Consider the following 23,689-nt stretch of genomic DNA (forward strand, 5'->3'; position numbering starts at 1 on the left):
AAACAACATGATTAAATATTACTATCTGAAACATACTTAAAACAACATATCTTCTAAGTTGTAGAAACAGACACAAGCACTCATCTCGCATTCGAACTCTGAGATTTTTCACTTCCTGTTATTAGGGGTGAAGCAAAGGATCATTTACAAGTTAACTTGGGGAATTAACCATTAGACAATCTTGTAGAACTTCACAAAGATCTGATGAGATATCATGCACACAAAGGGGAAAACAATGTAGTATTACCACAAAGTAAAAGAAATATGTTAATTTTGTTAAGAAATATGTTAATTTTGTTAAAGAACACAAACAGGTAAACATCATTGTCATCATGATGAGGACACAAGCGCATTCAAGGTGTATCAACGAAGAAAGCGTCAATCACAAGTGTCGTCCTTGTGGATAGGCGACTATTGAGGAGCTGAAGACCTTTCACATGTGATTGGACGTATAGAAGACCCCACTCAGGGAAGACACATGTGAAAGAAGATTGGAGAAAGAAGACCGAGCGCCCAAACTTTCCCGTACTTATGTTATTTGCGTGTTTTTGACTTAGTTAGGGGTCTTTTAGTAATGTTATGTCTTTATTTGCTTATTCTAGGGGTATTTTAGTAATTTTGTCTTTATTTGCTTATTTAAGTGGGCCAAAGCCCTAAACTCGAATTTTAACTATTGATTAATGAAAAGCAAACACTTTGGTTGCCTCCTTCCTCTCTTCTCTCTCATGGTGCTTCTTCTCTCCCTTTGATCTTCTTCTTCTAATTTCTTCTTGTGCCCCTCCAACTTCTTCAAGGTAATAATTTTTTTCCTTTTATTTTCCAGTTTTGGCTAATCCTTCTTCGATCAAAATCTTGAGAACCGATCTAAACCCTAAATCCCCAAATTCTCAAATCTCTAATCCGAGAAACTTCTTGGTTCTTCGGACTAGTGATCTTCATTGATCGATTAGGTGTGACCATGCAAGATCGGGAGGTCTCATTCCTCGCCGGATCCAACTTAAGTAGTAATTGAATTCCATAATCCATGGTTGTAGTGATGGCCCGCTCCATTGCATGTTTCCTTTATGATTTTCTCAGTTATGATGATTACTGTTAGAATTTTAGATCATTTATTCCTTTTATTTCCGCTGTTTAATTATCTCCATGAGCATGCATCATAATTAGGGCTGTCCTACGTCACATCATCTAAGCCTTGTCCTAACTAATCGAGGCCAGCTATATGAATCCTCGAATTTCTTTAATAAGGAGGCCCATTCAACTACTAAGCACTTTGCTTTTATAGCCACATCCCCCACCAAGCCGCAGGAATTCCGAAAACATCTATATACCCTCCACCCCCCTAGTTACCATAAACCAGCAAGCAAAGCCAATCTCCAAGGAACATTCCTCTCCTCAAACTATTACATTGACTTCAAAAAGATAATCTTAATTGATTTCAAATCAATCTATAATTTATTTAAGATAATAACAGTCCTACCTATAAATATTTGACCTAAAATTGCAAAAACAATTCTAGTAAATACCCCCAAATCTTCAACGTATCTTCCACATCTATATACCCTCCACCCCCCTAGTTACCATAAACCAGCAAGCAAAACCAATCTCCAAGGAACATTCCTCTCCTCAAACTATTACATTGACTTCAAAAAAATAATCTTAATTGATTTCAAATCAATCTATAATTTATTTAAGATAATAACAGTCCTACCTATCAATATTTGACCTAAAATTGCAAAAACAATTCTAGTAAATACCCCCAAATCTTCAACATATCTTCCACATCTTCCCCCTTATCTTCACAAAAATGGTAAATGTGATCTTTGACATTTACTTCCCGGATCTTGATAAGCACTTGCCGGGCCCTCCAGTGGGTCGTGGGCCTACATCAGCATTGCAATTCCATTTACAACCTTAGTTGCACAATCATTCTAAGTAGGTGTCACTCCCGATTCGGACTCACGAACCCACTATAGCTTTCTACCAGTTTGGAACCATTTTGAAACATATGCTTCCCCGCTCCCACACCTAAATTTCTTAATGCTTCGCTTGCAACTAATGGAGGAATGTTATGAAGGACCCTTCTCAAATGGTTCACATATAAATTCAAAGGCAATGTATTTGGGTAAAAGAGAGTCTAATGTAGGACAATTAACCACTTGCTCTAAAAGCTTGAACTGATAGAGCATGGCGAATTAATCCCTTTATTTCATAGCCCAGGCCCCAAATCCATGGGTTAGGTCCTCGGCCAAACCCTCCTCGTGGGCTCCAAATCCATGGGTTTCGCCTCACACGAGCCACCCGCCTCACACGGGGCCCAAATCCATTGGTTCTGCGGGTCGCCCACCCAGAGTGTGCCCCCGCATCCCACAGGCCACCCCACTCGAGTCTGGTGTGAAAATGCCCCCACATTAGAGTCCCTGAGTCCCATGAGGTCAACTTCTTGGCCCCTCTCCTTGCCTAGTTGAAACCAAGGACTAAAAATTAGTATATAGTCTCTACCATATGGATTGCCACCAAAACCAATATACATCAGTCAGATCTACCAATATGGATCGATACAATCAATCAGGTATTTGCACCTTCCAAATCAAATGGTTTGGATTTCTTCCTCACTATGATCTTAGGGATATGCTACATCCACAATGTGCCCAACAATTTGGATGGTTTGGACGGCTATATGTGAGTGCTAAGTGTAAGAAAAGTGAAATAAATATATCCAATTGTCCTATTTTAACAAACAAGCATCCACGGGTTAGGATTGTTCAGCCAATTTGATTTTGAACTATGATCAACAGTGTAGGCTCCACAATTTAGTCAAGTATAACTTGAGCTAATGTACGCGACTTGTAAAATTTCTGAGTGTCTACATATCAACCATGCGTACTCTGCCAAAGTACCAATTAGCTCCACCACCGCTCACTACTCCCAAGTCACAATTCCATCTTTAAGATGGCATCTAACATACAAGCCAACATGTCGAGCTATTTGTTAGCCCATCTTAAATCCTTAATTTGTGTCTAACATCTGAACCATGCACCAAATGTGCCCACCAAGAAGATCCGTACAACACCCCAAAAATCAAACTAATCCAAAATCAATGATTGCAATATCGATATTATCGTCGATATATCAGCCGAGAATACCGATATCGCACCTTGGTGATACGATATGAAGCTCAAGTATCTAAAATACTTGGTATCAATCTAAGCATCGCAATATAACACGATATATTGACATTGTATCGATATCGTATGATATATCTCACTGCTCCCTTAGAAAATATTGCTTTGTGTCGATACTTAACATCAATATCGTGTGATATATATTACAGACAATGAAAACCGACGGTAAGGGTCAGGAAATTTATAATAATAATAATAATAATAAAGCACACGCACACACAAAAGAAGAAGCAAAAATTTCCAAGTTGTTTTTTTCTTGAAATTTCTCCACCCCTACATCAAAACCCAATGAATTTCGACCCTTCATATTGAACCTCTTCAAAGAAAAACGCATCTTTCGAGCCGGAACCAAGATCGAAGCCGATTTGGGCTGTTTCCAATCTGATGAGCATTTCCAATTTTCAATCCTTTTTCTTTTTTCTTTTTCTTTTTTGCTATAAATCATTTTAAATCAATGTCAAATTGTTAGAAATCCATGATTCTCCATGTTTTGCATAAAAAATCATAGATTTAGAGGTTCAATTTTGAGATTTGGAGATGGGCCGATTTGGGAAAAATTGGGGAAAAATCAAAATTTCCCTAATTTTTCCCAAATTGATTGCCATCTTAGTGTCCAAATATGAAATCAAAAATGTATGTAAGCTCATCTAGTGATACTTGGTAATTTAGAGATTTTTTGAAAAAAATTTATAAAAAATTACTTAAATTTTAAAAATAATAATAATAATAATAATAATACCACTTTGATGAGCAATTAATTGGCCTCTATTTCAAAGTATTTATGAGTGTTTGATAAAATCATTATCACATACACTTTAATTTGAGGACTTGGGGGAAGATAAACCGAGTTGGGAAAATTTGAAAAACAATCGAATACCTTCTCAAATTCCAGAAGGCGCAAGACTGGAGCTTCAGTCATCTTACGTTTGATCCTATCAAATGCTTGTGTTGTTGCACTTGTCCATCAAAACTCCATTTGTTTCATACAATTGGTGATTTGAGCCATGATGTTGCTGAAGTTCCACACAAAACATCTGTAAAATATAGCAGGGCCATAAAAACTATGAACTTCAGAGATAGTAGCAGGTGTTGACCAATCAACAATGGCTTTCAACTTGGCGAGGTCCACCTCTAAACTTTGCAACGAGACAATGTACCCTAAGAAGACCATTGATGTACTCATGAAGGTACACTTCTTAAAGTTGATGTAGAAGCGCTCGCAACGAAGGATTCTGAAGATAAAACTTAAGTGATTGAGGTGCTCCTTTCTTGATGTACCGCAAATAAGAATGTCATCAAAATAGACGACAACAAACTTACCAATAAAAGGATGCAGGATCTGAGTCATGACGCAGCATCCGAGTCCTAACGCAGCATTTGAGTCATGACACGCATGAAAGTACTAGGTGCGTTTACAAGACCGAATGGCATAATCAGTCACTCGTAGAGGTCGTCTTTCGTCTTAAATGTCGTCTTCCATTTATCACCAGTTCGGATGCAAATCTGGTGATATCCATTACGAAGATCAATCATGGAGAAGACGCTAGCACCTGACATCAAGTCCAGCATATCATCAAGCCGAAGAATAGGAAAACGGTACTTCACTGCGATTTTATCAATAGCTCGGTTGTCTACACACCATCCTTATTATGAGTAAGGAAGGTTAGCAGCCTGGCACTGGACATGAGCTTAGGCTCTCTCGAATGTAGCCCTTTTTAAGCAACTCGTCAACCCGACGCTTCAACTCGATGTGCTCGGCTGATAAATTGTATAAGGATGCTCCAGAAACCAAATCTATAGCCTGTTGATTATCCCATCGCGAAGGCATCTCCTCAGGTAGATCATCGGGGACCAGATCTTGGAAGTAATGTAGCAGAGATTTGACTTCATTAGGAATAAGCTCATCCTGGTCAATAACCGGCCCTTGTACCTATTTTGTAACTAGAGTGAACATTACCCCTTTCTGCTTACTCTCTTCTTTGAACTCTCGAATGGTGAGAACAGAAGAGTTTGAAATAGTTGATGTCAACGATGAAGGCGTTGATGAAGGAGGTGACATAGGCTGCAACGAGCGAATAATGATACAATGATCTCGCCACAGGAAGGTATGCATGTTAGCTTCATTGTTGTTTTGTACCTTTTGGTCAAAGAGCCAAGGTCGACTAAGAAGGACGTGGGTGACATTCATCGAAATTATGTCACAAAATATCATCCCCATATATGTCAGTTATAAATGATACCAAACACATTCGAGTCAGGGGAATAGCAATGTCGTCAACCCACACAACCTTATATGGTTTTGGATGTTGTTTAGTTGACAACTAGAGTTTATCAATCACCTCTTACGATATGATGTTCATTGCATTGTCACCACCAATAATCATGTTACATAACCTTCCATGGCATTTTACTCACGTATGGAAAATAGTGGTCCATTGCCAGTCTTCTTCTTCCTCCTCGTTGGTGGTTAGGAGGCAATGTATGATAAGAGTAGGGCCTTCATCCTCAGCTTCAACCGCAGTCTCAGCAGAAGGGTCATCTGGTTGTGAAGTAGGTTCTACATAGGGTTGTTCCATCTAAATGTGTTTATTGTAATACTCATGGCCGTCCGAATGGCAGGGGTCCTCATTACTGCAATAATGGAGGTTCCCGGCTTGCTGTACCCCGACATTCTCTTCTGGGGGACAGATTAAGATTAAGACATCGCCCTCTAGTGTCATGTCCCTACACCGCTAGATGCTTTTGTTATGAATCACGTGGCGTAAGGCGTTGCAAAGGTTGATGTTGCCTTATAAGAGGAGTCTGCATCGGTCGGCGCGGCTAAAAAGGGTGGGGAGTTGGTCAATAGCTCTGTGGTGGAGTCCAATTGAGATGTAGTTCTGAACCCTTTCTCACAGAAGGTTCCCCAACTGGAGAACCGAAGCGTCGGAGAGTATGTTGTTGCAGTTGATGTTCAACTCGTCGAGCCTTCGATGAACATCATCAACTAACTCAAAATCATACATAACCATCTTGTGTTGGATCCTACCCAATAGTGGTTAGCTGTTACGCAATCTTTCTTTGCAAGCTTAAAATGAACAAAAAGCTCATGGAACTTTTCATTGCAGTCATCCACCAACAAAGTTTCATGCTTGAACAAATGAGCTACTAGAAAAAAGTAACCATGTAATCTGAAGGCAAATGCTTACTTTCCAGTTCTCCCTCATGTTAGCCCACCTAGTGATAGCAGGATAACCCATGATAAGATTGTTGTCGTCAATGCTTTGCCACCAAATTCTTGTTGGGCAATTTACTTTAACAAAGGCCACTCGTTGAACATCATCCATGTCGTATTCGTACCATACAAAATAATCTTCCAACATTGTAATCCAATCGACAAAAGCCTTTGTATCAAAACGACCCGTGAAGTCCGAAACATCAACCCGTATTTTCTTAGTAATATTATCTTTCTTGGGCATCTCTATCATGGTGTCATGGGCTCTCTCTACAAAGAGTCATTGCATGAAGTCATAAACAAACTCCCGAGGACCCATACCATTTTGATTCACCGAAGGTTCCAGCTAGAACCCTTATTGTGGATTGGATCACCATCAGGATCTCCAATAGGATCAGGTTGCTCACCATGTTATTCTCCATGTAGTTAGTCAACAGCAGTTTCCAAGCTAGCTACCCTTGTGAATAGCTCGACGATGCAATTATATCATTGTTGATCACTAAGCCTCCCTCGATAGGCGCTACCACTACGGGTAAACATCATGACATCGGAAAGTAATGGACAAAATATATGGTGATTTCTAGTTTAGAACAGAAGATTGTTAATGAGCTGAGATTATAGACTTTAATGGATTGAAATAGGTTAGGGTTGGACTAGAAAATGGCTGCTTTTTTTGGAGGCAGGGGGGTGTTTAATGTGATGGAATAGGCTGATTAGGGGTATTTCAATGGGCGGAAATAGGGGTGATTTTTTTAAAGGTTTAATGGGTTGGAATATGACTGGTTTTGGGGGTTTTAATGAGTTGGTATAGGGCTTATTTTAGAGTTCTAATGGGTTGGAATGGTGCTGATTTTGGAGGTTTTAATGGGCTGGAATATGGCTGATTTTGGGGGTTTTAATGGGTTGGAATGGTGCTGATTTTGGGGATTTAATGGGCTGGAATATGGCTGATTTTGAGGGTTTTAATGGGTTGGAATGGTGCTAATTTTTGGGGGCTTTAATGGGCTTAAATATGGAGGTAGATGGCTGAAATATTTCTGGCATTCTCCCCACGTAAATTGGAGTTTTGGGCTTTGTAAAAGAAAAGAAAAAAGGTAAATGGGGGAAGAGGAATTGATGCAATGAAGTAAAAAAAAAAAAAAGGAAAATAGGCAGAATTTTATGATTAAAGAACTCGAAAACAATAATATCAAGATTGTTGTCGATCCAAGACTTCAACCCAGCCGTTGGAACCGGGCTCTAATACCAAACTGGCACAACCCGGCTAATGGGAAGGATCTGCCCAAGCGTAGGCACCTTCAAGCTAAGCACGATAACCACAAAGTAGAAAGAAACAAGCTAGATTTTTTTTTCCAATTCAATTCAAAGGCACCTTCATACTACTGATCGCATACCCTTATATAAGCTTTGAAACATATGTATAAGGAACATTCATAATGTCATTGACAACCAATGACGTGTTACAAAAATAAATAATGGATTATTCATGGCTAGTTGATTGACTTTGCTAGCTAACTACCTAAATAGGAGGCTTGGGTCTCCTTATCGATGGGCTTGGGCTTAATGGCCTGAGCCTGGCCCAAGGATTGTGGGCCTGAAACAACTTTCATCAATTGTAGCTGCAGAAGGCTTAATGCTACGCAACACGCTACCGCTATTTAAAACATTGGGCATGACTCATGTCCTTAGACATCACCACAACAAGATTAAGATGGCTTTTACAAATCCGATCGGGGTTGATAATGCAATTTCACATAACTTAGGTTTGCCACGGATGGGGTGTCCCTTTTCATGACGTGACTTTCCAGTTTGATTATTACCGAATGCAATTGGAGGAATGATTTGGCTTGGGTCTCTAACCAATGCTTTAAACCTTGGTAGAAATTAAATATTGAGAGAAGATCTTCAAGTAATGTAAAGCCGTCCAAAATTGATCGCATCCTTAGAGATCACCACAGCAGGATTGATTTGGCTTTTTGAAGTCTACTCAAGTTGAGAACGCCATCTTTATGGAACTTAGAGTAACTATGGATGGCGTGTCCCTTCTCATGAATTGCTTTTACAATTGAACGAATGCTTTGGCTTGGATCTCTAACCCCCGCGCAAAGTTTCAAATGAACTAGATTTTTCAAGTGTCCCTTCATGTCAAGGTAATCCAAAACAGTTATGTAATGGCCATCATGTAACGGTAACGGTGGTAATCATTACGTGTTACGAGGTCTTAACAGTTGTAATGATCATTATGGAAAAAATGACTCGTAATGGCCTTGTAACGGCATGTAACAGCCCCGTAATAGCCCGTTACGGGGCCGAAATAGGTTTTTTAAAAAATATACATCCATAATGGCTATTATAACCCATATCATAATGGTAATGGTGGTGGCCGATACGGCTACCTTTACCATTATGAAATCCCTTGCTTCACATTGGTAGGGCGCAACTTATCAACAAGTAGGATGGGTAGCCAAGCCACAAAAAGAATCCAATATTTTCTATAATGGGTGTCATCCCCTATTGTTTCCATTGTTGTGCCCTGCCTAAGTTCTTTTTTGCACTATTTTTTTGGGGCAAGGGCCAATCATTAAGAGGTGCACCCAATGGATAGGATGGATTTCAAATACGCGTCATGAGTGGACCCCATAAAGCCAACCTCTAAGAATTTTCACCAAGAGCTTACCTAAAGTGGACAATTTGAGGATGAATCAGATGGAGCTGCCCCCTGCTAATGTGTATAGGATGGGTGTATAGGATCACTCAAGGCCAAAACCAGTTTATATCGGGCATTGCATACGGTTTCGGTCAGTACTTTAAACATTGTTTGTAATTGATATCAATGAAAGATCTTTGGGGAATGTCAGCCATCCATAACCTGCGTCCTTAAAGATCACCCCAACGAGATTCAGATGGCTTTTTCATGTCCAGTCGAGGTTGATGACACCAGCTTCTCAGAACTTAGGGTTACTATTGATGAGCACCCCTTTCCATGAAACTCTTCTGGTGCCCTTTCTATAAAAGGCATCTGGCAAAAGCTTGGGCTCGGGTCACTAAACCCTCCCCAGCATCCCCACCAGAAGCAGGCTTCCTCTGTATGAGGTACCACCAGCATCTTGCAATTCAGGTTAGTCAAGTTTCGAGTTTAGTCATGTTCCCGGGGACTTGAACTGCATTTCTGACTCGCATGCAAAAGAACCATGCTGTTCTTGTCCCCTCTACAAGCCCTCTATCCACTCTTCATGGAATGTTGTATTTCCTACTCCTCGTATTGACGAGTATTGATAAATTTCTCTTATCATTCAAAAAAATAAAAATTTTAAAATAAAAACAAAAGGTGCCAGACCATTTACAAGGACGTACACCCAAACAGAGCCGAACCAAAACAACACAACTAGTATAATTCCAAATAATAATAATACTATAACACCCTAACCATGATCCACTACCAGAATTCAAATAATCCTCTTTTCGTAATTCTTCTATATAATCAAGGATGTGGTAGTACAAAACCTTCAAATGGGAGAAGAAGCCAGCACTCGTACATCAAAAGCCCTCAAATGCAGGAACTATTTCACGAATAAGGAGCAATCTTGTCCCTCTCAGCGTAAATAATGGTTTATTATTACGCAAATCAAATCGTAAAAAATCAAAGAAACATATTGCATAGAACCCACAAATTTCAAAACAAACAAAGAAACTATTTTCTGTTTTCCTTTCAAAATTGAATCTCAAAATCCAAAACCCTAGAACTGGGGATTTCAGAGGAGAGAGAGAGAGAGAGAGAGGGAAGGAAGGGAAGGGACCTGAGGGAGGAGCGGTAAGGCGCTTGCGAAAGACGGAAGAGAAGAGTTTAGTGGCGCTGGCGGTGATGATCCTCGATGCGGGATCGACAAGCTTCGAAATCCAGCCGTTCCTTCCGCTAGGGTTTCGGAGAGCGATTGGAGGCCGGTCGTAGGGCGTCGATGGCCTGCCGCGGTTCGGCTTCCTGCTTCGGAACTTTCCACCGACCCCGCCCTCGTATGGAGAACTTGCTGCTTCTGCTGTCGTCGCCATGAGAGAGAGAGAGAGAGAGAGAGAGAGAGAGAGATTAGGGTTTTATTCGAGCGAGCGAAGTGAGGAAAGAGAAGGAAAACCTAGTTCCTCTACCAAAAATACCTCATGTGTCGAGAGGGACAGAGAGAGAAGCGGGAATCGCACTGAAATTCGCGCAAGTAGAGATTTAACTTCGAATAATAGAATCGCGGTACACGTGTACGCATGAACCATGCGTGCGAGATCCAGTCCATCCATTAGGTAGGGATGACTTCAAGGTGACCCAGGACATAATCTAAAGTAAATCCACATATCCCGTGGGCCCTTTTTGTCAACGAATTGGCTACTACCCCTGACACCAGCCCCGTGGCTGGTGGTCGGCGCCCTGTGGCTCTCACCATGATGTATGTGATTCATCCATTCCACTCATCCATTTTTACATATCATTTTAGATCTTGGTGCTCAAAATTATAGGAATATAAATCTCAGGTGGACCACACCGTAGGAAAACAATAGTGATTGAATATCCACCATTAAAATCCTCCAAAGGACCACTGTACTGTTTATTTGACATCCAATCTGTTGAATAGGTCATACAGACCCAGATGAAGGGAAAAAACAAAGATCAGCTTGATCCAAAACTTTTATGGCCTTCAAAAAGTTTTTAATGGTTGAAATTCATTCAACACTGTTTCTGTAATGTGGTCCACTTGAGACTGGGATATAACTCAGTTTTTTTTTCATATTATAAAATGATCTAGAAAAATAGATTGACGGCATGGATGAAAACATACATCATGGTGGGGCCCATAGAGCACCGACCACCAGCCATTGGCCGGTGGCAGGGAGTAGCCAATCCGTTTCCGAAAATCACCAGCCCTGGACGGACAGAGACGTGTCTAGACCTGCCTGAGTTCATGCATGCATCATATCGAGTTCCATCCGATCGGACGCCGCTTTGGTGATTCCCCACATAGGTCGGTGGATCCCTGACTGTGGGTCCCACTGTGATATATGTATCTTATATCCACGCTGTCCATCTGTTTATACAGATCATTTTAGAATACAAGTCCAAAAATACAGCAAAGCCAAATCTCAAGTGGACCACACCACAGAAGAGTGGCGATTGAACGCCTTTGGAGCCATCAGAATGTTTATTTTCCATCCAACCTGTTGACAAGGTCCCAAAGACCTGGATGAAAGGACAACACGGTGATCGGCTTGGTTCAAAACCTTCGTGGCCTCCAAAAAGTTTTTAATGGTCAATTATTACCATTTTCTATAGGGTGGTCCACCTAAGATTTAGATCAATTACATTTTTCTTACTCATTTGCTAAGGGGCCGTTTGTTTTTTAATTTCCCAAATAAACACATTGAAATGCGTCCATTTTACTTACCCCACATGTTTTATATTAGTGGGGTTTTACGTTTCGAAAAGCTGTGTATATAATACCTTTTATTACTGGTTTAAATATGTAGGCTCCACCATAATATATGTGTGAGTTATCCAGGCCATTGATCCTTTTAAAAAATATATTTTAAGCATGAACCCAAAAATAAGGAAAATCATAAGTTCAAGCGAACCACAACTCAGGGAATGGTGATTATTAAGATGTCAATAATTAAACGTTGTTTTCTCCCTAAGGCCTGCATTGATGATTATTTGTCATCAAACCTATTTATAAGGCCACATAGTCATGGATAAAGGGAAAACAAAAATATCAGTCAGATCCAAAAATTTTGGAGTCCCCGGGAAGCTTTCAATGGTAGGAGCTCATTTTCTATTGTTTCTTATATCGCGGTCCACTTGATCTTTGGATCTACCTCAAATTTTGGCGCATGCCCTAAAATGAGTTGGCTAAAGGGATGGATGGTGTGGATAATACACGCACATTATGCTGGGCCCCATAATTTAACATTTTTCTCAGATGGTGACGTGAGGGGTGCTATAAATGAAAGGTAGCGGTAAACGTCACCTAAATGACATTGTGATACAAATGAATGGCGTGGATGTAAGACACGTCATGGAGGACCCCATGTGGGCCACATATCTACATTGAATGTCTTTTTTTATTAATCCCTCCCTGACGGCTATTTTCCTTACGTGACAGTCGAACTCACTCGATGATTGGATAAGATCTCTCACACGTGTCTCGGTTCTTTGGTTACGCCGCTGCACGCCTCTTCAACCTCTCCTCGCGCGAATCGCCGTGCTATATCTCGTGAAGGAATGGCAAAAAAGAGGCGGCCTAGCGTGATAGTTCACCGCCATTTTGAAATAAGGAAAATTGATACTCTGACGGAGTATAAAGGTCTATGTACATGCACTTTCAAATTATATATGCGAAATTCATGCATAGTTAAAATCAAACCGTCAAAATCCTGAGATGCAATTTGATTAGGTCTCAACACCAAAGTAAGACTGATTAAAGAGATCCCAGCCTCTGATTAATGGACATCAATTCATTAATCCAGAAACATTGATTTTTTTTCTTTTAGACCGTTCTTTGAATCTATCGGTTATGGCATTAGTTTATATTTGTTTAAAACCGATTTAAAATGAGTTTTGCAATTTGACGGTTGGATTGGGTTATGGCTATGCCACTTGTCTGTTTAAAAGTGCTCATGATAGAATCTATGTTTTTCTCCTTCTAAATAAATAATTTTTCGGTTTGTGCAAGCGGGACACGTGGGCTTTTGGGCTGGGCCTAACACAAGCCAGGCTTGGAATGAAGCATCAGACCCGAGGGCAGCTTGAAATCTGAGCTCATTTATCAAGTAAGTGGAGCATGGACTTAAGAGTTGTTTGAATTCTATATTAATAAGAGCTTATTTATTTATTCTAAAAAATAAACTCTTATTTTGAAAAGATTGCTTGGTGCGGATTAAGTTTTTGGTTGGTCCACAACAAAGGTGGGACCCATATGATGGATGGTGGACATCAAAGGTGGGCCTGCATGATGAATGACCCACATTGAAGGTGCGGCCTCACATGATGAATGGTCCACATCAAGGTTGGCCCACATATATGCACAGCTCACATCAAAGGTGGGCCTCATATGATGGATGGCCCACATCAAAGTGTGGCCCAACATGATGTACTGTCAACATCGACTCACTTAATGAGCAGTTGACATCAAAGGTGCGCCCACATGATGAATGACCCATATTGAAGGTGGGGCCCACACAATAAATGGTCCACATCAAGGTGGGCCCATATAATGGATGTAGTGGGTTTCACATGATGGATGCCCCACATCAAAGTGTGGCCCCTCATGGTAGACGGTCTGCATCCAAGGTCTCACATGATGGACAACCCATATCCAAAGTGGCCAACATGATGGATGATCCATATAAAAGGCCGACCCCACACGATAGATGGTGGATATAAAAAGTGCGCCTCACATGATGGACAATTCACTTTGAAGGTTGGGCCCACATTATGAACACATCAAATGTGGACTCCACATGATGGGCGACGGTAGTGGACATTGAGTGGCCCCTCGTAAAGGATAATTAGCTCTAATTGTGGGCCCCACTTGATGGATAACCTACATTAATGTAGGCTCCACATAATGGACAGTCCACATCAAAGGTCATCCCATAATGATGAATGGTCCATATCCAAAACCGGCCTTGCATGATGGATGACCCACTTTGAAGGTTTGGCTTACATGATAAACAGTCCACATCAAAAGCGGACTCCATATGATGGATGATCCTCATCCAATGTACGACGTAATGGATGGCTCAAATGTATTAAAATATGAAGATTGTAGCCATCCATTGGGCCACATCAATGGTAAATTAGCCCCAATGATGAGTGGTCCATGTCCAAAGTGAGCCTCGCATGATGTATGACTCACTTTGAAGGTTTGGCTTACATGATAAACAGTCCACGCCGAAGTTGGACTCCATACGATGGATGATCTATATCCAATGTACGATATAATAGATGGCACAAATGTCTTAAAACATGAAGATTGTAGCCATTCATTCTTTTGTCATTTGGGGTACGGTCCATCTATGGTGAGATCCATCAAAACAACCATTTGGATTTCTCTTATAATAGAGTTGTTGTAATATTTGAAAGTGTTATCAACTACTCTTAAGAAAATCTCTTATTTGAGTGTTTTACTAAACATGCTTATTTCAAATAAAAGTATCTTTACTAAACGAGATTATTTAAAATAAGAGTTTGAATTTTTATTTTTTTTAAAGCTTATTAGAATAACTCTTATTTGAAAAGTTGTAATTGGATTATTTGCGAGAAGGTTTATTCAAATTTAGATTTTGATGTCATGCAAACATCAATGTGAGTTCAAATTTAGATTTTAATGTCATATAAACATCAATGTGAACCTAGGAAGGTTTCAATGGCAGGCATTTCTCTCCCCACTTTTCCCTCTTGTGTGGCCAACTTGAATTTTGGATCCTCATTTTTTGTTTCTTGTCCTATAATAAACTAAAAAATGGATCGACATAATGTATTTCTCGCAAACATCATGGTGGGCCTTACCTAACATTGCAACTTTTTAGAAAGCCAATCACATTGTCAAAATCACTTAATGCTTTCGTTGCATACACTACCCTTGAATTAATTTTGTGTTTGATTTTCATAAAGGACATTTTAAAATGTGTTAAACAAACACCCAAATTTGCATATTAAGTGGTTGAAATCTGATTTTAAGATTTCGATGACATATTAAGTGGTAGACAAACAACACCTAACCTCTCTCTCTCTCTCTCTCTCTCTCCATAAAAACACCCCATGAAAAAGAAGAAGAGTAGTAAAGAGGATAATGAGGGAGTGGGAGGGAGTCTGTCCCACACATGAGTATGACGAGTCTGTACTATTTTTTAAAATTGTGTAAAACTAACATAGGAGTTTATCCCGATCTATAAATAGAAGAAGAAGAGGCAACAAAATATAATTTCTTTATAGCTATGAGAGAAGAATGGAAATTGGTAGAAAAGAAACTGCAAAGAAAGTATCTCTCTCTCTCTCTCTCTCTCTCTCTCTCTCTCTCTGGGAATGACTAGGCTCAGCCCGGCCCTACATATGTATTCTAAGATGGGCTCAGGGTAGACTATTTTATCCCATCACAAAGCCAATGTAGGGCTTGGGCATCCCTTGAAAAAAACAAGTCGAACTTAGATAGAGCTTGGCCCATCCCTAACTCGGCCTGTTGACACCCCTACTCCAGTACCCTAGCTAGTATTGGTTGATGTTGGAAAAGCTCTACAGGCCCACCATGATGTATGTGTTTTATCCATGTCATTCATCTATTTTCCCACCTCATTTTAAGGCATGAGCCCAAAAATGAGGTAGATCCAAATTTCAATGGACCATACCATAGGAAACAATGGTGATAGAATGGCCACCATTAAAAACTTCCTGGGGACCACAGAAGTTTTGTATCTACCTTGTGTTTTCCCTTCATCCAAGTTTGTGTGACCTAATCAACTGGTTGAATGGCAAGTAAACACTATAGTGGGCCTCCAAAAGTTGTTAATTGTGGGTATTCAATTACCATTATTTCCTTTAGTGTGGTCTACTTGAGATTTAGATCTGCCTCCTTTTTTGGCTAATTCCCTTAAATGAGTTGGTAAAATGGAATAGAGTAGATAAGACACATATATCATGGTGGGGCCCACAACACCGATCTTCGTAGGGGAGGGGTCTACCATAACCTAGTCCGACTCCATCTATCATGTGTTCTGTGGGGTACACCATGGTGTATTGTTTTATTCATGTTGTCCATCCATTTTTCTATATCCTTTTACGGCATGAGTGCAAAAATGAGGTAGACCACAGGCTTAAGCGGACCACATTGTCGGAATTGAAAGTCCACCATTAAAAACTTCTTTAGAGTTGCTGAAGTTTTGATGAGTTGATATTTGTGTTTTTCCTTCATCAAGGGCTATGGTCCTTATGAACAAGTTGGAAGGCAAATAAACATCTTGAGTGTAAGACCCGTATCCTAGAGTACCGTTCTGTAGGCTTCCGCGGTATTTCCGGTTGAATTCCGGCAACCTTCGACCCTTAACCGGTATTTACGCGTGACCCTGATTCACACGCCGCCAATCCGAGTCGACTTAACCTAAGACTAGTACCTTAACAACCGCATCGTTGCCGCCGTTCTGATGCCGCGACTCGCGCGCCAATCCGATACTCTGGCCAGGAGATACGAGCCAGCGTTCGATGTGAGGAAAACGTCGCGCGTGCGAATTCTGAAAGAATCTCTACGACTTGTCACATCAATCAATCAATTAATCAATCTTATCATGTCAAGTACATGTCAAGTACACATCACCTTTTACCCATACCCAAGCAACCCCAAAGTCAAAATGTTCTTACGCAAGCCCATACTTTTCTTAAAGCATTTATCCCTAAAGTCAAAAAACTCTTACACACCCATCACTCACCACATCCATCACTCCATCACCCATCTATCTCTCTCTCTTTACAACCCCGTCTCTCTCATTTTCAAACTACTTTCCCAAGCAAGAGAAAGCATCATACGTCCAAAGCTCTCCCAAAACCTCCATGAGAAAATTTTGTATGTGGCCCACTTCCTAACCTCTCATCTCCCATCTCAACCATCCAAACTCCATCTCCTCCATTATGATTGAAGCTAATGAGCAAAGGAAGCCTAGGGAGCAAGAAGGGATGGTGGGTGATCTTGGATCTCCACTTATTTATTTGTTTTGTGATTTAAGGGCCCACTTGTGGTGGAACCCACCTTGATGTAGGCTTTGTATCAAAGAGGGGCCCATAGTGGCAGGGCCCCTCCATCCTCTCTCTCTCTCTCTCTCTCTCTCTCTATGTTCATGGCCACCTACGATGTGTGCATTCTACCCGTGCCATCCCAAAAGGTGTGGCCCACCTTGATCTTACCCTTTTAGGCCACGTCGTCCATCTGTTTTATCCAGGCCATCCAATGGGCTTAGATGATGAGCAAACACAAATATCAAGCTGATTCAAAATAGGTGGGCCACATGGGAACCACCTTGAGGAGGTGTACGTCTACACCGTCCGTCTAGGGACACTGGACTTAACTGATGGACGGTGTGGTTGACAGTGAAGTGTAAACTGGCAGTGAGATGTACTCCCTAGCTCCAGTGGCAGACTGAGTGAAAGATACCCCATTTCCACGCTGGGACCCACCCAGCTCTATAGCTCAAGTGGCAGACCGAGTGAAAGATGCCTCGCTTCAACACAAGAGGTCTTAGTGTAGATCCATGTGAAGGTGGCTGACATGGGTGTGGATTGACGGTGGGGTCCATGGGAGCCACCCACGTTGTCCATCCATTTCAGTGGGCTGTACCACTGTATGTGTTTTATCCAAACCGTCCATCGTCTCTGGACGGTGGAATCACGTTCGTGTGGGGCCCAGCTCCAAAGCTCCAGTGGTAGGCCGAGTAAAAGATACCTCATTCAACGCTGAGGTCTTGGTACGTTTCCCTAGTGCGGGTGGCTATCTGGGAAGTGTGTACAGCCAGTGGGGCCCGTGGGACCCACCTACGCCGTCCATCGGGGTGGGCCGCGCCTCACATATGTGTTGTGCCACGTGTGGGCAACACCCTGATGTACGTGTATGTCAAGGCCATTAGGTGTTATATATATATATATATATATATTATTATATTATATTAATATTATATATTATAATACAATATTTTGTATATATATTACAAATATATGAGGGTGGGCCCTACGTGGGACCCACCTCTGTCTTTAAATGCTTAAAGCTGTACCAGCAGCAACTATGTTTATAAAATATATTATATTTTATATATGTACCTTTAAAATGCTTAAAGCTGCACAGTAGCAGGTATGTTTATAAAATATATTTCATATTATATATATGTACATGAGGGTGGGTCCTACGTGGGACCCACCTCTGCTGCTATTTAAGCAGCATTAGTTGCATGTATGGCAGCTATATAGCTGCCATGTGACGTGTAGACCTGCTGCTGTAAGCCCCACCTATTCCATCCACACGGTCTATTTATGGGACCCACCATGAGGCATGTGTTGTATACAAACTGTCCAACCATTGGAAGATATCATTTTATGGCGTCAGCAAAAGAACGGGTCAGATCTAAAGTTCAGTGGACCCCACCATTTAAATAATGGACCGTGACATCCACCGTTCAAAACTTCAATGGGTCACCGTAGTTCCCAATATTATTTACACTTGATTTATCTCTATGTTAACTTGTGAATAGGTCGGATCTCGAATATACATAAGGGTGGGCCCAATTTGTTATTCATGAGGCCCATCGACTCGGCCCATTTGATCGGCCCATCGATTCGGCCCATTGATTCGGCCCATTTAATCGGCCCATTTGACTCGGCCCATTTAATGTATATGAGGCCCAATGATTCGTACGTAAGGCCTTTGTATGGGCCGAATGCGATGTATATAAGGCCCATTCGATGTGATATCCTACAATGATGTATGTAATGATGTCTTTTAGCGGCCATGCCTTAGGAACAATGATGGTTTGACGTCCTCATTATAAGAGCAATGATGGTTAAATGTTCGCATTGTAACTCTCCCGAGGGCCCATTGTTAGGCCCATACATGTAGTGTATAGGCCGTCTAGGCCCATCTTCGTTACAAACGGAGTTCATCGCCATATAACATGTTTAGTATAATCCCATTATTTATGCTCATATGCATCATATGTATGCTTGGTATAAGGAGTGATTAACCATAGCATATGCCTTCGGGCTGGTTGTTTATGGGCTCCCGGATAGGCGGTGATGCCTCATATGAGCGCATACGTGCAGGATTGCTGCATGACTGGATAGTGTGATTCATGCATTTCGCATTGTGTGACATGGTTACTATACGCCCTAGCGACATTAGGGTTATAGCCTCCACAGGCATATCGTGGTTGGCAGATTGGATACCGAAAATCTTGTTCTACATGAGGTACTATAGATATCCCTGGGTGAAAGTCCCTAAACCCTTATAGTACAAGGAGGTTGCTCCAACGTCTAGACCGAGTGGGTGAATGAGCGTCGAGTGCCGATCACCAGACGGCCGCGCTTTCTACTGTGTCATGGTCGGTTGGAAGGGGGTGTGGCCTTACCTGCCCGAGAGGAGGGGGCAAAGCTAGGCTGAGTTTGACCAGCTCGAGGAATGGGTCCGTTATCGACGAGCTGAGCCTGATATTGGCAGGCAGATAATGAGGTCTCTTTCACTCAACTTATTGCGCGCGATGGGGCGGCAATCTGATTAGAGTGTACTAGACCCCGGTGATATTCCAGAGTTGAGCTGTATTGATATGTGGACTTAGATGAGGATTCGCATGCTTGAGTTACATTTCACACCGCATGGCCCTGGTATGGCCGACATTATTCATGCCTTGCACCGCATGGCCTTGGTACGGCTAATAGCATTCAAGGATTCATCAGCATATTCCGCAATACTCTGATACTGCATAATTGTATTACTACCTTACGCACACACTTATACTACCTTCTAAGCTTTCAATAGGCTTATGCACGACCATTGCGTGTAGGTGACATTAGATCGTAGCAGCACTGAGGCAGGAGCGCATAACAGATCATTTTGGAGTTTTTTGTCCATTATCATTGTTTTTCCCTTTATGCTCATTGTACTTGTAAAGTTTTTTATCATAGTGAAAATGTGATGGAGTTTTTGGTTGTTGTTTGTAAGTTATGCCTTTGGTTATGCTTATTACGAATTAAATTGATGTTGAAAATCCTCCTCGTAGCATCCCAGGATCGGAACCTGGTGAATGGGCGCTGGGAGCATAGAATGAGGTTCTACAGAGGTTGTCGGTGCCGAATTCGGCGATCAGAAATTTTGTGAGCCCAGTTTCCGAGTTTGAGGCGTGACATTGAGTCCATCCTGAGAGGGGTGAGACACAATTTGTGATTGAGGCTGAAGCCATTGGTGGGATGAGACCTGACACGGATAGAACATTTCCTAGGAGACTCTCACATGGAGGACCATTGATACTGGTCACGAGCCTTTCTTTATAATTTAACACCTATTTGGTAAGTGATCATTCATAATCATTATTTATTATTTATTTCTATGACATTTTTTTTTATATATAAATGAATTTCAATTAAATATATTTTTCATGGTATGTTTGATTTGCAAGTGTAAATATCAAACTCATCTCATGAATATAAACTTCAATTTTGCTCTTGAGAATTATAGACGTGAAAATATACATTGATCATGATATAGAATTAGTGGATTTTTTTTTTAATTTTAATTTTATTTTATTTTATGAAGCAAACATTGAGAAGCATCATGTCAATGAAAAACTTCAATTTTCCTTTCTTCTCCATGGATTCTTACTTATTATGCAGGCCTTTGGTGCAAAGCATTGCTACATTGTTTTCCTCAATCTTACATTAGCATAGACAGTCAATTAAAACGTAACAGATGTTTATGGATGAGATTGTTGAAAAAAGGGAAAACACAATAAAAAATGCCATTTTAATTTTTATGAGTAAAGTAACCTTAAATACACAAATTCAAAAATCCCATGATCTTTTTCTTCATTGCACGGAGAGAGTGAAAAGTCCACCAGTAATGTTGATTCTCAACCACAAAAGAAAGATGACAATCTATTTACTATGAAACTTCAAATTCAGTAGACTAGGGTTTATAAAAAGGGAGAGAGTGAAAAGTCCACCAATGAGGCTTGGATGCGCGCCATTAAAAACTTATTGGGGCCAAAAAAGTTTTGGATCATGCTAATATTTGTATTGTCCCTTCGTCCAAGTATGTGTGACCTAATCATTAGGTGGGATGGAAAATAAAGGTTACAGAGAGCCCCATAAGTTTTTAATGGCGGGTATTCAATCACCAATGTTTCTTGTGGTGTGCTCCACCTGAGATTTGGATGTGTCTCATTTTTTGGCTCATGCCTTAAAATGAGCTGATGGATGGGATAAAACATATACATCATGGTGGGCCCATAGAACCAACCAGTATGGAGACCTGGGAGGGGTCACTACTGAATCCTAGCCTTATAAAACAAACACATCATGGTGGGCCCATAGAATCCGAGTACCACTCTAAGATACTTTAGGACACAAATCTCATTGATTGACTCAACAACTTCCACATGATAGGACTATCCTAGCCTTCTAAAAGTACCCATGGATGACACCAACGGACAGTTACACAACTAACTACATTCATGATGTGAGACCACAGTGGAAAATCTCCATATGCTCCGTTTAGTAAAATCTACAAGATTTCCAAATTTAGTTGTTCGGCTGGCGATATTATCCAGAAAATATGGGTGAAAAATAAATATATTGATGTAGATTTCCTCCCCAAATTCATATTTTTACTGTACCTCAACTACATCAGTTGTACTTAAATTGTTAAATAATTATAGTTTATACATTTCCATCACTATTTTAAAACTATACATGAAATGTCAGCTTCATACAACTCCTCAACGACCACAAATAAACTATCTCGAATGTAAGCAATGGTGGCAAAAGTTGAAATCTCTATATCTAGTCTAGGTGAGAATTGAACAGACACATAGGTAAGTAATTAATGAATTACTTAAAATTTTAAATAAATTTCATATTGATATGTGTTGGGTTTTTTCAAAATAAGAAGAAAAGAAAATTGGGAAAAGGGTTGTGGCTTTGGTGATTGTTAGTGTGAATGGTGATGCCTCTTGGTGAAGGGAGCATCTTTTGAATTTGAAATGGAGGGATGCCATTGTTGGAAAGACACTGCCATTGATGAAAAGACACCATGGAAGAAGATATCTTTTCATAAAAAGGGCCTTAAGCATCTTTTGTGATTCTATATAAACTTATCTCTGGGTCAATCCGAATACACAATTTTCATCAATCTCTTCTCCATATTCTTCTTCTTCACTATTTTCATTTTTGAAAGGTTTTTTGGAAAGATATAGTTTTCAGGGGCTAAATTGCAAATAGTTTTTCAGGCAATAAATTACAAAAAGTTTTCAAGGGGTAAATCGTAACAGCACAGAAGTCAGGGTTGTACACTGTAAAGTGTGTTCGGGGTACGGTTTTTCAGTTTTGCAGGCCGAAACCCACATTTCTCCGGTCTTAGAGAAGAGGCTTATTGTATCCTGGAGGCAGATTTGCTGTAACCTTCTTGTAAATTGGTTTAATCACCAGTAGGGTGCAAATATCGCCTTAAAGATAGTGACATCATAATGCGCCTTAAGCCTATCGTTAAGTGATTCATTTTTTATTTTTTCACCTCAACAATAACAATTTTAAGGCGATATTATGGCCTCTTCTATGGGTCATCCTGATTTTGTTCGAATTACACCGTTCGACGGCTCAAATTTTCTTCGATGGCAATCGAGGGTCCATCTCTTCCTCACATCACTCAAGTTGGATCATGTGCTCACTCAAGATCCTCCTTCACCACCATCTGACGATGATATGTTAGAACAAATTCAAAAGAGACAAAGTTAGGAGCATAACGACTACCTATGCAAAGGTCATATCTTCAACGCTATTTCAGATTCGTTATACGCTGTTTACCGTCAAAAGAAGACTGTTAAGGATTTGTGGTAGGCGTTACTTACCAAATACACCAGATGACGAAGGCAATAAAAAATTCTTTGTAAGTAAGTTTTTAGAATTCAAAATGTTGGATGAAGAACCTGTCCTTGATCAAGTACATAAGTTACATGTTATCATCCAACAAATTATTGCCAATGACACTAATCTCGACGAATCCTTCCAAGTACCGACCATTATTGCTAAACTTCCATCTAAATGGAAGGATACTAAAGAATCGTTGAAACAGAAAAAAGAGAAAATGTCCTTGGAGAACCTCCTAATATTTTTCGAATAGAAGAAGAATCTAAGCTCCGTGACAAAAATGAAGAACAACAGGAGGCCCTAAGTAATATAGTCGAGAATAGTGTGAATCAGGAATTAGAGAAGCCACCTTTCAAGAAAGATGATAGGCTCAAACATAATAACCAAGTGTTCAAAAAGAACACATCCAAGAAAGGTCCATGCTTCTTTTGCAAAATCTCTGGTTACTTTAAGAAAGACTACCGAAAAAATAAAAAGAAAATGCAAGAAAAGAAGTGGTAAGTCAATATGACGGAAGACATAAATCTGGCAGTTGTCGTCTCTGAAGTTAATATGTTGAATGGTGCGTAGATTCTGGCACTACCAGACATGTTTGTAGAAATTACAACATGTTCAATTTCTACGAATTAGTGGGGGATAATTAAGAATTAT

The 23,689-nt window shown here is 40.4% G+C and overlaps 1 protein-coding gene across 1 annotated transcript in view; it reads right to left on the reverse strand.

The window, feature by feature from the left end:
- LOC131249146 (nuclear pore complex protein NUP1) overlaps positions 1-10,524 on the reverse strand; it is a 36,654-nt gene extending 26,130 nt beyond the window's left edge. Inside the window, exon 1 of the mRNA XM_058249724.1 lies at positions 10,194-10,524. Within this exon, the coding sequence (XP_058105707.1) occupies positions 10,194-10,443 (250 nt within the window). The 5' untranslated portion in view covers positions 10,444-10,524. The remainder of the gene's footprint in view (positions 1-10,193) is intronic.
- Positions 10,525-23,689: the final 13,165 nt, after the last annotated feature.

The sequence above is a fragment of the Magnolia sinica genome, chromosome 6, assembly GCF_029962835.1.
Source record: "Magnolia sinica isolate HGM2019 chromosome 6, MsV1, whole genome shotgun sequence".
Taxonomy (NCBI): Eukaryota; Viridiplantae; Streptophyta; class Magnoliopsida; order Magnoliales; family Magnoliaceae; genus Magnolia; species Magnolia sinica.